Source organism: Garra rufa, chromosome 6 (assembly GCF_049309525.1).
Source record: "Garra rufa chromosome 6, GarRuf1.0, whole genome shotgun sequence".
Taxonomy (NCBI): Eukaryota; Metazoa; Chordata; class Actinopteri; order Cypriniformes; family Cyprinidae; genus Garra; species Garra rufa.
The window spans coordinates 34,971,213-34,987,233 of NC_133366.1; the positions used below are offsets into that span (position 1 = coordinate 34,971,213).

Below are 16,021 nucleotides of genomic sequence, written 5' to 3' on the forward strand. Positions count from 1 at the left end.
GTGTACTTTAAATATATTCATTTTAGAATGAGGGATGACACAGAGTTTAATCCACAGCGTTATCCTCTCAAGATTTTGAAAAGGGGAAAAATACTGTCTGTATTTTATTGTCTCTTAAATATAAATAGACTGGAAATATTTTATCAGTATTTTTTCTTTTAAAAATCCACTAAAAAAGAGATAAACTTACAGTCCCTCCAGACTGATAGGGGGCGGTATTTAATTATGTGCATGTTTCTGTTTTGCAGAACTGGAGGTGGCACGTCTGAGTACAGATGTTAATCTGGCAGATCTAATCTTCCCTCAATCTGGACTGACCGGCAACTCCATTCATCTCTCCGCCAACACACTCAAACAGCAAGGACGCAATGGTAATTTGTCATTGTCCATCTGCGTCTAATTCCCTGTCTGACGCTTTCCACACTGACTGATGTGTTTTCTATTTCTCAGGTGAGATCCGCATGGCACTGGTTCTCTATAAGAACCTCGGTCAATACCTGTCCACGGAGAACGCTAGCGTGCGTCTGGGGAGTGAAGCGGCCTATCCAAACTATTCCCTGATAGTCAACTCACCTGTTATTACTGCAGCTATTAATAAAGATAGTAACAAAGTCTACCTGTCTGAACCTGTGGTCTTCACTGTCAAACACATACAGGTATTATTTACTCTTACAATTTCAGATTTCATTATCTTTTCTGCGTGTATTTTCATCACTAATTAAATGTATGATGTGCATCTCTTTGTTCCAGCAGTCGGAAGAGAACTTCAATCCAAACTGCTCTTTTTGGAGTTACTCCAAACGCACCATGACGGGATATTGGTCCACTCAGGACTGCAGACTACTAGGCACCAACCGCACTCACACCTCCTGTTCCTGCACACACCTCACTAACTTTGCAGTGCTAATGGCCCACGTGAAAGTCACGGTATGTCTCACACTCAAGTTATTAAAACTCATCCTATCAATGCAGGCACACAACGTCATAAGACATTGATATTTGGTTAAATTTAGGTTGCAACGTCAGGTAACCAAAATTCAACATCTAATGTCAATGTTAAAGGAGTAGTTCACTTTCAGAACAAAAATTTACAGATAATGTACTCACCCCCTTGTCATCCAAGATGTTCATGTCTTTCTGTCTTCAGTTGTAAGGAAATTATGTTTCTGAGTAAAACATTTCAGGATTTCTCTCCATATAATGGACTTCTATGGTGCCCCAGAGTTTGAATTTCCAAAATGCAGCTTCAAAGGGCTCTAAACGATCCCAGCCGAGGAAAAGGGTCTTATCTAGCGAAACGATCGGTTATTTTGGAAAAAAAAAAATTACAATTTATATATTTTCACCTCAAACTGTCTAGCTCGGCGAGATTAAAAAGTATATAAATTGTAAATGTTTTTAGAAAATAACCGATCTTTTCGCTAGATAAGACCCTTTTCCTCGGCTGGGATCATTTAGAGCCCTTTGAAGCTGCATTTAAACTGCATTTTGGAAGCTCAAACTCGAGGGCACCATAGAAGTGCATTATATGGAGAGAAATCCTGAAATGTTTTCTCAAAAAACACCATTTCTTTACGACTGAAGAAAGAAAGACATGAACATCTTGGATGACAAGGGGGTGAGTACATTACCTGTCAATTTTTGTTCTGAAAGTGAACTACTTCTTTAATTTAATGTCCAAAACCAACTTTAGTTGTTTTTAGGTTCTGTGACCAAAATCCAACGCTAAGTCAATGTCAAATTGACGTCAAATACTGACATCAACGCGATTTTCATTCTCAACCAAAATGCAACGTCTGTCTGACGTTTGGTCCAATGTCAACCTGATGTTTAGTGACAACCAGTGCCTGCTGGATATTAAAGACTTAGTTCACCCAGAAATGAAAAGTAGCCCATTATTTACTCATCGTCCAGGCATCCTAGGTGTATATGACCTGCATGGGGTTTTCTCTTCATTCCAAAACAAGTCCAATAAGTGTGTCCATTCAAAATAAAAAAGTGCCTCACACAGCTAGGGGGGGTGTTGTTGTGGGGGTGAATAAAGGCATCCTATAGCGATTGATGCATTTATGGAAGGAAAATATCCATATTTAAAACGTAATAATTACTGGTCGTACACGGAAGCCCTTCCGGGCAGATGATGTTGGACGCTGACGTTGCACTGGTGAGTCTTGCACAAACCAACATTTGTTTACAGGAGCAAAGAAAACAAGTTTATATCGAAATCCCCCAACATTTTTTTTTACAAATCCACATTTTTGTACATCTAATTCATGACCGTTGTTTTGTTTTGATCACTTCTGAGCAGCGCATGCGCACTGCCGAGGTCATACGTCATCCGCCCGGAGCTGCTTCTGTGTTTGATAAGTTGGTGCAAGCTAGAGTAAAGTGATTATTACATTTTAAATATGGATATTTTTCTTACAAAAACGCATTGATACGCTACAGGAGGTCTTTATTTACCCCCTGGAGCAGTGTGAGGCACTTACGTTTTGGACTGATGAAGAGAAACAGCCATCCATGCAATTCTAAAGCTTGGAAATGGCAGGATAATTTTTAATATAACTTCAATTAGATTTGTCTGAAAGAAGGAAGTCATATACACCTAGGACGCCTGGAGGGTGAGTAAATAAAGGGCTAATTTTCATTTTTGGCTGAACTAACCCTTTAATGAAAATATATGTTAACTAAGGGTTTCTTGATTTGTTCAGTAAATGAAAATACAGTTGACTAAAATATGGCAAGAAGAAAAACACTATATTTTAATATATATTAATGACACAAGATATTAACAGGTGAATTTGCTAAAAATGAGTACTTGCTAGTCAGAATTATAATAACAACAGTTAACAATAACAACACTGTTTTGAACATTATCATTTGCTGAAATGTTGTTGCCAAAATAACATGCCATGCCAGTCAGTAAAATGGACAAAAATGCACAAGCTTGTTGGTGGAGCCTCATGGGGAATGTGTGTCCCGAGTGCCAGCTTGCGGACATTTCCTGATCCTGTCCACCTCTCTCTCCCACTTCACTTCATATCACTATCATAATAACAGGCAAAACACCAAAAATACATCTAAAACAAAAAAAGAATTAGCATGACATGGTAAGATACTGACTAAATTTAAAGGACAATTACAATAAAAGACAAAAACTACTACTTAAAAAAAAACTTAACAGTGCAATTTACTCACCCCCATGTGATCCATGTTTTTGTAAAGGGTGTTTGACTTTCTTTTCTTGTTCTCTTTGTAAACACTGGGTCGATACTTCGCCTATGTCACGCGTGAAGTTTCCAACATAATTATGTAATGAGTGAGGTTAAGCTGGTGCAACGCGAGCATTTGTGGTTAAAAAGTATGTCCATTTTTTATTGTTTTAAGAAAATTATCAATCATTTTGCTAGATAAGACCCCAGTTGGGATTGTGTAGAGACCTTTAAAGCTGCATTGAAAATTCAACCTGTTGGCCACCATTGAAATCCACTATATGGAGAAAAATCCTGGAATGTTTTCCTCAAAAACCTTAATTTCTTTGCAACTGAAGACAGAAAGAACATGTTGGGTGATTAAATTATCAGGAAACTTTTATTCTGGAAGTGAACTAAACCTTTAAGATTGTAAGTTTAAAGCTGGTCATCAAAGTGGCTTCTCAACAAGTTAGCATCTGGTGGGGAAGAAGTCAGTCTGGTAGTCCGTCTTGATCAACCTGGTTTGAGATGCTTAAATGGTGGTGAAATGGTTGAGAACCTTGACCCAGTGGGCAGTGATTGTAATGTTGATATCATCCATACAAATGTATGTGTCCTCAGCAAGCATGATGGTCTTTGAATTTAAAGCTATGCTTCTCTAGTTGATCTATTGAGAATGGAATACTTTACAGCTAACCTGAGATTTACAACCAGACCCAGTATAAAGGTTTGAACTGCACTCAGTAGCACTGCAACAGGTTACGTCATCCACCACTAAGAGAGACCTCACAGGTCTCCTGAAGCCACTCGGCTCTTCCCTTGGGCTGTAAGACTGTATAATGTGTGTTATCTCAGTGAGGACACTCACACTCATTGCTCACTCTCTCGCTCATTGCGCACACACAGACACACACACATAAAATCAGTAATAAATGGACAAAAACAGATGTGGAAAGCTCAAATATAGTGTAAAGTAATATGTTGTACATATATGAACATGTCATGACGTTTATGCTCGTGTGTGCATGTCAACAGAAGACGGCTGAAATGATTTATGCACAAAACGTAAAGGCAAAAGGTCAGGATATACATAAATGTAAATGTTGTGTGCGGAGGGGAGGATTGACCTTAAACATTCACACACACACATACACGCACATGATTTGGACCCACACCCTTGAGGCTGCAATAATGGATGTTGCGTATACGTATGAATGATTAATAAAACCATTTAGTGTGTGTACTTGTGTGTGTGCAGGCTTGACTGCACACATTCACTGAACAGAGAGTCTTGTCATAGCCGCAGTGCTCCAAATTTCTCACACTACCGCTGAAACGAATGGGCCGTTCCGACCCAGACCCAGGCCCACAATCTGGGGCTCTGCAGAAATGGAATGCTCGTCATTCACAGTGTGACACAATATGTTCAATTATTATATATTTGTATTCATTAAAAAATAAATTCAGCTGCCAAAAAGATAGTTTAGTACTATCAGCTGTGTTTATCCAAATGTATTTCTCCCCTAAATTAATGCAGAAAATGTTAAGAAAATTTTTATCTGGGAAGGAACTTCCTTAGTAGGGATGGGCTTTTTGAGAAGTTTTGGAGTCGAATATAAATAAAAAATGTTGTATTTAGTCTCTCACGCCAGTTTAATGTGATGCTAGTGAGCTAAAAATAATAATAAATTATATATTCCCTAGTAAAGAAAAAAAATACTATGCCATAATTATTTTACCCTTTAACTGCCACTCAGATTTTTGAACATAGACATGTTGTAATATGATTTTGATGTATATTTTCAATGGTACTGCAATGTCTGATTTTAAAATGGTTTTCAAAGTATGAATTTTAAGATTTTAAGTTTAATTAACATATCATTTCTTATGATTTCTAAAGCGTGATAGGGAAATAGGCAATCAAGAAAGTCTTTTTGTGACAAAGGTCAGAATTCCTGTTATGATGTAGATTTTTGAGGTGCAGTTTTGTCATAAATTAATCTATTACTTTTCCTACATAATTTGTAACACAAAATATATAAGGATTGTATGATATATGTATTATGTCAGTCTCTAAATGCAAGACTTTTAAAGTGGACCTGAAGTATACATGCAATAGTTCCACTTCTTGCACAGTCAAATATACTTCAGTGCATATTTTGCACAATTAATTAATTAAGTTCAAAATTAGTCTTTTCACTTTAGCAGAATTTAAGTATACCAGTTTATTATACTAAAAGTACAGTTGCAGTGTATTTTTATTAAGCACATAATATGTAAATGAAATTGTAGCATACTTAGCATGAAAAAAAAAAATCAGGTCTGTACACAATCGTTCAAAGGTTAGGAGTCAGAAAGGTTTAAAATATATATAAATACCTTTATTCAGCCAGGATATATTATAATGATGTGACAGTAAAGAAAATATACATAAAATAATAAATACAATAATACAAAAGATTTCTCTTTAAAAATCTATTCATCAGAATCCTGAAAGAGTACCGTTGGTTTCTACAAAAATGTTAAGCAGCACAACTGTTTTCAACTGTGATAATAAGAAGAAAAGTTCTTGAGCATTTCTGAGGGAACATGTAACACTAAGTGCAATTAATCGAAATACGTTTTCGATTTCGATTTCTGCTTCAAACGATCAAGAAAATGCAGTAATCGAGATAAAACCCCTTACCAGTGGTGCGATTTCGCTCCTCTATTAAAAGGCTAATTTCACATCCATATCAGCAAAATTATGTAACGTGACTTTCATAAAACAGGACGTGCTTGATTTATTAATGTTTCTTTGATGTTGTGTTTTTAATAGCGTGTAAGAAAACTTGCGCTGTTCTGTGTATGCACTTAGAGATGGCGCAGAACACAGACATGTAAAGTTATCTTTTAGCTCAAGGTGCGTGTCTAAATGGTCAAATACACGCAAAAATATTTTAAAATGAGGTGCTTGGTGATTATTGATGTAAACCCTTGTTACTTATCTCTTAAATGATCATAAACAGTTGAGATTGAAGATGCGTGTGTAACAGTATATTGGATCCGTGTGGCACTTAAAGCGGCAACAAATAATATTCCTTCAGCCGTCTCTGTGCTTAACATTAATAAAATGTAAAAATACAAAAAAAAAAAAAAAATTCAATCACTGCTCTTGAATGAAGGACTTTTGTAGTTTTAATAAGAAACAAAGCATGTTTAACCATTACATTGAAGACACTGTTTTCTTTTACATTCAAATAATTACATTCAATTTCTGTAGTATTGTTAGACTACTTTAGACTTGCATAAAAGTATTCAGTATTTTTATTTTTTATTTTTTTTAAAGCACAGTTGTTGTTTTTTTAATTTGTATCTTTTTTTCTGCTGTATCGCTATCTATAAATTAATCACTAATACAAAGTTTTGGACCCTGTCATAATCGTGTAAAATAATCGTGATTACAATATTGACCAAAATAACCGTGATTATGATTTTTGGCAAAATCGAGCAGCCCTACTAAAGACACAAGAATAAATTACAGTTGAAAAATTATTACAGTAGAAAACAGTTATTTGAAATTGTAATAGTATTTCATAGTATTTACGTTTTTACTGTACATTTAATCACATAAATGCAGCCTTGGTGAACCTAAAAGACTTAAAAAAAAACAAAAAAACAATAAAATCTCTACAGGAGTACAAACATGATTACTCCGTTTGTAAGGCTTCTGCTATTTACATCACACACAAATGGAAAGTTAGTATTTTGCACTTCACCTAATGTAGTAGATATGGTCCTTGACCAACATCCTTCTGTCCTCCGTCTCTCTGTGTTTCTCAGAAAACGGACCAGGTGCATGAGCTGCTGTTGGACGTCATAACGTGGGTGGGGATCCTGCTGTCTCTGGTCTGTCTGCTCATCTGCATCTTCACCTTCTGTTTCTTCCGCGGTCTCCAAAGCGACAGGAACACCATTCACAAGAACCTCTGCATCTCCCTCTTTATCGCCGAAACACTCTTCCTCACCGGGATCAACCGTGCAGACCAGCCCGTACGATACACACACACTCTCACACACCGGCTCCGTACGGAAAGCCCCATGTATACACACTTGATGGATTTAGATTTATTGCAGAACACACACACAATTCCTTAAGTCGTTAAGTTGGGCACCTGACTCTTGTTAATTACAGAAATGGAGAGGGTCTTTGACCTCTCGTTAATAACAAAAGCCTCATTGTGTCCTCGGAGAGAGAGAAAGAGAGAGTGAGAGAGGAGAATATAAGCAAAGACAAATGGAAAATGACAAAGATAAAATGCTGGAAATCCGTCGGGAAATTTCTGAAGTGATAACAGAACAGACGGTTAATACTCAAAGCAGCGAGTCACAGATCACACAGATACTGTTAGATAGTTTCAGCACCTTTTGCGCTCAGTGTGTATGTCTTTGTTACAGATTGTCTGTGCGGTGTTTGCGGCCCTGCTGCATTTCTTCTTCTTGGCTGCGTTTACATGGATGTTTCTGGAAGGCGTACAGCTGTACATCATGCTGGTGGAGGTGTTCGAGAGCGAGTACTCACGCACCAAGTACTTCTATCTCACAGGATACGGGGTGCCTGCTGTTATAGTTGCCGTGTCTGCCGCCGTGGACTATCGCAGCTATGGAACCGAAAGAGTGTATGTATATGCCAGATACAGTTGGCAATATAATATGCTATTATGGAGACTAGCCATCACACTTTTTTTTAACATTTTCACCATAATTGTCCAAGAAAAAGAAACATGCATCATGTGTGGACAGTATGTGCCATTAAATGGCATTTAAACAGTAAAACAATTATTAATCACTAAATAGTTCATATATGTACACAGTGACATAAAATAATGTTGGAAAAAAATGAACAAAAATGGCAAAACATTGTTTATGTATGAAAAAAGTACAATGCTGCTACTTCTTTGTACCTTTTTCATTCCTAAAGGGTACATAGTAGTGCCTTGAAGGTACACATTAGACCTTTTCAAGTACATATTAGTACCTTATGTACCGCCCCATTGACAGTTTTGTGCCTTTTTCTGAGAGTGCCTATAGTTGCCAGTAAGCACGGTGTGGTTTTATTGTGTTCACTTGTTTATACAACTATGGAAGCCCGTTTCCGCCACGTAAGAAAAAAATTCATGTCAGAAAAAGTCGAAATTACAACATACTTGTGTCTTAATTACGAGATAAAACGTCAAAATCTGACTCACTTTAACAGTTATAATTATGAGATAAAAGTCAAAATGATGACATTAATCCCCAGTTTCACAGACAAGGCTTAAGTCTAGTCTTACACTAAAATGTAAGTCTGAGCTGTTTCAATTGAAAGAAACTTGCAATGATTTATCTTAAAATATATAAGTGTCTTTGTTTTGTCTCAAGATGCACACCAGTAATGTTTTTTTCCTAAGCACATTTATAAAAAATTACTTCAGTGTCTTAATTGAAGTATGGCCTAATCCTGGCTTAGCCTAGGCTCTGTCTGTGAAATCGGGCCTAAAAGTCATAATTACAAGATAAGAAGTCATTAAGTCAGTTTTGACTTGTAAAAGCATAATTTCGACTTTTTTATCTCGTAATTATGACTTAAGTAAATCACAACTTTGACTAAGTCATAATTTCAACTTTTTATGTCATAACTTCCAACTTTTTATCTTGTAATTATGACTTAATTTTCAACTTTATAAGTCAAAATTTTGACTTTATAAGTCATCAATTCGACTTTTTATCTCGTAACTACGACTTTTAAAGTCAAAATTTCAGTTTAGTAAGTCATAATTTTAACTTTTTATCTCATAATTTTGACTTTTTATCTCATAATTATAAATTATGTCATATTTCGACTATAAGTAATCATTTTGACTTTTTATCTCGTAATTACGACTTTAAAATCATAATTTAGTCTTAGACATAATTTAAAAAATTTATCTCATAATTTTGACTTTTTATCTCATAATTATAAATTATGTCATATTTCGACTATAAGTAATCATTTTGACTTTTTATCTTGTAATTACGACTTTAAAGTCATAATTTAGTCTTAGTCATAATTTAAAATTTTTATCTCATAATTTTGACTTTTTATCTTGTAATTATGAGTTAAGTATGCCATAATTTCGAATTAGTGAGTAATAATTTAAACTTTTCCCATAAATTCAACTTTATATAATTACGACTTCTAAAGTCAACTCATAATTTTGACTTTTTATCTCATAATTATGAGTGAAGTATGTCATCATTTCAACTTTATAAATCATAATTTCGACTTTTTATCTCGTAATTACGACTTTATAAATCATAATTTTGACTTTTTATCTTGTAATGACTTAAATTCATAATTTAAACTAAGTAAATTATAATTTCAACTTTTCATCTAATAATTTCAACTTTTTATATTGTATTGTATTGTAATTATGAGTGAAGTATGTCATAATTTCAATTTAGTAAATCATAATTGTAACTGTTTATCACTTGACTTTATTTTATGTTATAATTTTGACTTTTTAAGGCATGAATTTTTTCCTCACGTGGCAGAACGGCTATTGCTTGAAGGACAAAATAAAATAAAAAACTAATTGTAGAAGGGTTTGAAAGACAAATTTTGAGAGCAAACATTTATGCAATTGGACTTTAGACTCAGAGTCGACCCTACATAATTAAAATTACACCTATTTTACATAATTATTCCACATAGTATTTACACAAAATACTTCACTACAAAATAAATAAATTAACTATAAAAATCCACCAGAAATAAATAAAGGAATCACTGATTATTCACTGACAGAGCTCTCAGTAGATTTTAGAACTGACATAAGGGGGAGGTAACACTTTAATTGGCCAAGCAGACATAACTATGAGCCAGTTTATGTGTCTGGCCAATGGATTGGTCTATCACTAGTGCGATGTCCAAAATGCATCTGTTGGCTTCCAGTTTGGCTTGCAAAGACCCAGCTGCCTTCTTACGAGCAATGTTGCCTAATGGTTAAGGAAGATTGTAGGTTCAATCCCAGGATTTAGTGACACAGGAAAAGAGTTAGTGAGATCACAGACATGCTCTATTAGCGCAGTGCCCTTGAGCAAGTCACATCACAGCCGACTGCTCAAGGGGGAATGGCTATGCAATTAGTGCCCTGAAAGTCACTTTGGATAAAAACACGACTGCTTTGTGGCAAATGACTTCATGAGCACAAATAACTTGACTCAAATCAATTATTAATTCAGTCATTAAAGGGATAGTTCACAGAAAATTGAAAAGCTGTCATCATGTGCTGTTCTAACATCATATGATATTTGAATAATATTTCAGCTATTTTGTCCATAGAATAAAAGTCAGTGGGGTCCAAAACTTTTCAACTCCAAAAAGGACATTACTTTATTTTTTTTTTAATATATATATGAAAGGAAATCAATGCCTGGAAATCTTTTTTTACCAAGCACACATTACATTGATTAAAAGTAACAGTAAAAACATTTATATTGTTACAAAGGATACCTGTTTTAAAAAATGTGGTTCCTTTGAACGTTTTATTAATCAAAGAATAAGCCACAAATAATAAGCCACAAAATTGCTTGACTTCTGATCAGTGATTGGAGGAAATTAGAAATCCTTTATTAAATATTTTAATTTAGACTTTTTTAAAGTCATAATTTTATCTTAACTTTTTATCTCATAATTTTTACTTCATACGTCAGAATTTTGACTTTTTATCTCGTAAATATGACTTAAGTCATAATTTTCATTTTTAAAGTCACAATTTCGACATTTTTGTCTCAGTTATGAGTTAAGTATGTCATTATTTTGACTTTATAAAGTCATCATTTCTTTTTATCTCATAATTCTGACTTTAAAAGACTTTTAAAGTAAGTCACAATTTCAACATTTTTATCTCAGTTATGATTTAAGTGTCAAAATTTCGACTTTATAAGTCATCATTTCGCCTTTTCTAGTAATTACGACTTTTAAAGTCATAATTTAAACTTTTTATCTCATAATTATGACTTTTAAAGTTGTAATTTTAACTTTGTATATTGTTATTATGACTTTTATGTGGTGGAATTGAGCTTCTAAATACACTATTGCTTGAAGGGCAAAATTCATAAAAAAAAAACTAACTGAAGAGGGCTTTGAAAGACACCTTTTGAGAGAAAACATTTATGCAATTCGACTTTAGTCTTTAGTCTACCCTACATAATTAAAAGTACACTTATTTTACATAATTATTCCACACAGTATTTACACAAAATGATCCACTAGAAATGACATTTTAATAAATTACATTTTAAAATATATTACAATATAAATGATTTCAAAGTGTAATCATATTTCAGAATACATATGCAGCCTTGGTAAGCACAGGAGACTTTCAAAACTATAAATGACTTAACTTTTGAAACGTACTGTAAATACACTAAATATGAATACAATTAAAGACATGTCATGTGCGAACAGACAGTCAAAACATGCTTCCCTCTCTGATAGCAATAAGCCACAAAATTGCTTGACTTCTGATCAGTGAGTGGAAGAAATCAGAAATCCCTCTAATGCTGTCTACTCCAGCAAAATGTTTTGCAAGTGCCAAGCGCATCAGATCAGGTTGTACTCGAAGTCGCCTGTGCGTTCACAAGTTCTGAAATAGGCAAACTGGTGAAATTGCCCTAATTCATATTCATAAAGAAAACTGTTCAGCTGGCATCACTGCAGTTAGTGGCCAGACACAGCCGTAAGGGATGTTCACTCAGATAAATATTTCAGCAAAAATCATCATTTAAAGATGAGATGCTGAATGTGGCATATGAATAAGTGGTGGTCACTCAAGCACACAGTCTCACCAGACCACAGAATTAGGTCACACTCATTTAAAAACAAGAATTGAAAAAGGGAGGGAGAGAGGGAAGGATAAGAACACTGTTTTACTGCAGATCCTGTTAACCTGAGCCAACAGTGGAGATGTAAACAAGGATGTAGGGATCCTAATGCACATGCCACTTTTAGAACATTCGTCCCCCCACTTTTTGGCAGATAATCAGTGCTTTTCATGCCTTAATGTGTCCCCCACACTTTTTCCTACACCTCCATATAAACCATAAAGACCATGGTAAAGATGAGCATAAATTAAGGTGTCGGTGAAATCAGTGCCAGGCTGGTAAGAGCAAAAATATAGCACAAAGAGCATGTCTGCGTGTCCTAATCCCAGCGCACATGAATTGAAATTCCTAAAATATTTATAATCCTATTTGGTTTCTGCATTCTCTAGCATATGGTATCTGTTCTTTAAAGAGGGAGCATGTCTGACTGTGTTGGTGGCCTGGAACACACACACACACATATACACACACTTAAACAACGATGCTTCCACTCCTGCTGGGCTGTAGAGGTGATTTCAGTATAGCAGAGATGAGGATTTTAATAATTCAGCTCTGGGTTGTCAATCACCCCTCGAGGTTCAGAATGTTTCATGGCCAATGAGCCCTTTCTGAATGCGACGATCAACCAAACACCAGAACATAACGTGAACATTCTTTCCTGGAAATTGCTTTGATCTTAATTGAAGATCAGTTTCAATTCAAAACCCCTCTCTTGCTCTCTTTTTCTGTGTAGGTGCTGGCTCAGGTTAGATACTTACTTTATCTGGAGTTTCATTGGGCCTGCTACTCTCATCATCATGGTGAGTTTAACACACACAAGCACACACACACTGGGGGTTTAGGGAATGATAGAGCAAAGCCAATTCCACACTGGCGCACACACACCCACACCCACACGGGGGGTTCAGATAATGGTCTGTCGAGGGCATTTTCCCAATTACGGGAAAGTCACAGTCACCCCACTGGACAAGCTGAGCATCCACATTGCTATATATAGAGAAAGAGGGAGAATGTGTGTGTGTGTGTGTGTGTGGATGTTGGGTTTGCTTTATCTTGATTGTTTATTGTATATTTTCCAGAGTTTTTAGCAGGGTTCTCATTTGGGATGTACTGCAATTTTGTAAGAAAATAAGCTGATATATCAACCAAAACACTACTTTAAAGAGGTCATGAACTGCCTTTTTTATTATTTTGTACTGTTCTCTGAGGTCCACTTATAATGTTATCAAGATTTTTACATCAAAATACATAATAGTTTAGATGTTTAATAGGCTATATTCTGTCCTGTTTTGAACTCCCTTATCAGAACGCTCTGTTTTTGAATAGGCGAGGCGGATTGTAGACATCCAATGCTATGATTGGCTAACAGTTGTGTACCACCTGATCTCATGACGAAAACATACCTGTGGGAACTTTTTCGCAAGACACAAAATACGTACCAATAAGTACATATTACTGCAGTTTCCAACAGAAATTAACACTAGAGGCGGGCACTTGTAATCGTTGATTAAGATGAGATCGAAATACAGGTTAAAATGGCATGCTTACGATTGAGATTTTATGCCACATTCACTTTTGTTCATACTATTGGGTAGGTTTAGATGTGGTGCAGGTGGTACGTTATTTTAAAACGTCACCGAGCATTAGAGTTATAGCGCCACTTAACAGACATTTGAAGTCAGAGCTGCAGTGACATGTACAAAACCAGCGCCACATAAAACGTTCCATATGTACGTTCATCTGTTCCAGGGAAAAAAAACAAACACTGTTTTAGTTCCACTCAGTGGAAACTGCAGTGATATGTACTTATTGGGACACGAAAAAGTTCCCTCAGGTATGTTTGTATCATGAGATCTGGTTGGTTGTGTATGTTTGACAGCCTACATCCTTCATAGATGGACGCTGATGTGGTTTAGCTCTGTACATATCAAATTATCTGTAATAACAGACAAAGCAATAGTACCACATAATAAAAACTGTTACTCACACTTGTGTGGTGCCACATGACTGTCGGATCCAATGTATTTGGCACAGCATTATCTTTTAGTTTCAACCTTTCTGAAAATCCTGCACTGAATTATGCCTTGTTTGTAAACTAATCCACGATAAAAATTAAGTGAACAAAAGACCAACTTTATCTACTCTTTCCTAATGTTGGGATCAGAAGGAAGTCAGTGCAAAGACTGCAAAAAATTGCCACTAAACAGCGTCTTTTTGACGTCGGAGCATCTTTATCATTTGGCTTCTGCGTAGACCTGCGTTTGCCTCTCTTGTTATTTATACTACATGATCAAAAGGGGGACGAGGCTAAATAGGAAGTGATGTAGAAGCTGGCGTTGATCTTCTTCTGCAGAGGCGGTGTTTAGAAACATTACATCATAAAGTGGCACATTCCACAACCTGTCGTTTTGGCAGACTGGCTTCAATCTAAGCTGTTTTTAGACTAGTAAAAAAGTTCTGAAATTTACAGGTAGGGTGACCACCTGGCAATAGATCTGTTGTGGGACAGTAGATGTAATTTTTTGCGGGACACGTGCGAGACATATATTTACTACTGTTAGGCTATGTAAATGCTGATTCACATCCGTTGTCATATGCGCTTATTTATGTTTCTGAGCGCGCGCATGTAAGTGAAAGAAAGCGTGTCTGTTCTGTATGAGAGTAAAGAGAATCCACCTGCGAGAAAAGAGATTTGTTCTCCCGCATTTTGATACGCCTCCACATTACAATAATGTGCTCTGAACATTTGTCATTAAATTAACACCATAGAAACCACCTCAAACAAACTATTAAAATAAGAAGAAACTTGTGTCTGAAAGCTGCATATATATATATATATATATATATTTTTTTTTTTTTTTTTTTTTTTTGACCATTTCCAGTTGGTGGAGATCACATGATGAGAAACTAAACAACAACAAAAGCATGTATGTACATTTTCTTAATATGACAATAAAAAAACCAACAAACTGATGAAAATGCGGGACATTTTCTCAATATGCGACGTTCTGGACAAGAGGGAAAAATGCTGTGCGGTACAACGCAAAGTGGGATGGGTGGTCACCCTACTTACAGGATGTTTTTATAGTACAATAACATCTTATATGTGACCCAGGACAAAAAAAAAACAGTCATAAGTAGCATGGGTATATCTGTAGCAATAGCCAACAATACATTGCATGGGTCAAAATTATTGATTTTTCTTTTATGCCAAAAATCTATGGAAAGCTTATTTATTCAGCTTTCAGATGATGTATAAATCTCAATTTAAAAAAAAAAGACCCTTATGACTTTTTTTGGTCCAGAGTCAAATAAAGACCAAAAGATCAATGGAATTTTGATTTCTCATTTCATGACCTCTTTAACAACAAGTCAGGCAAACAAATTTTTGACATGGAGAAAAATCATATCTACCAGTTATGTAAATATCAGCTAATAGTGATATTAAATTATTAAATTATTATATTAAATTTCAAACATTTATACAGTTTACATGTGGGTTTTTTTTTATTGTGTACACAATCCAAACACTATTACTAAAAAAAAAAAGGTGGCCTTGCATATTGGTTGTTTAATGCATTGAGTTTTCTGTTCGCGAAACAGGTTGTACACATGTACTTATCTTGTACAGTACATGCTTTATACAAACAATGAGATATTAACCCACATATCTTATGTAATATGCTGTAGGTTAAAGATGTGCTTGTATTGAACAATCAGTTTGGGAGTTACTGTGATTTTCTCTTGCACATAATAATGTGTGCAAGATCTGTTTGAAATAGGCAACATCATATTTATCAACACTAACACATGCATAAATGCTGTTCTATATAGTTATCAAATTTGTTGAATAACAATATATAATTGTGTGATTTTTTTTCCAGACAAAGGCTTATTTCATTTTTTTAATTGATTGATTTTAAAATGAGCATTTTCAGCTT

The 16,021-nt window shown here is 35.2% G+C and overlaps 1 protein-coding gene across 1 annotated transcript in view; it reads left to right on the plus strand.

Moving 5' to 3' along the window:
- Positions 1–16,021, plus strand: part of adgrl3.1 (adhesion G protein-coupled receptor L3.1) — a 134,709-nt gene that overhangs the window by 98,536 nt on the left and 20,152 nt on the right. The window contains exons 11-16 of the mRNA XM_073842645.1: positions 249–371; positions 451–656; positions 751–927; positions 7,017–7,226; positions 7,632–7,852; positions 12,814–12,880. Of these exons, the coding sequence (XP_073698746.1) occupies positions 249–371; positions 451–656; positions 751–927; positions 7,017–7,226; positions 7,632–7,852; positions 12,814–12,880 (1,004 nt within the window). The remainder of the gene's footprint in view (positions 1–248; positions 372–450; positions 657–750; positions 928–7,016; positions 7,227–7,631; positions 7,853–12,813; positions 12,881–16,021) is intronic.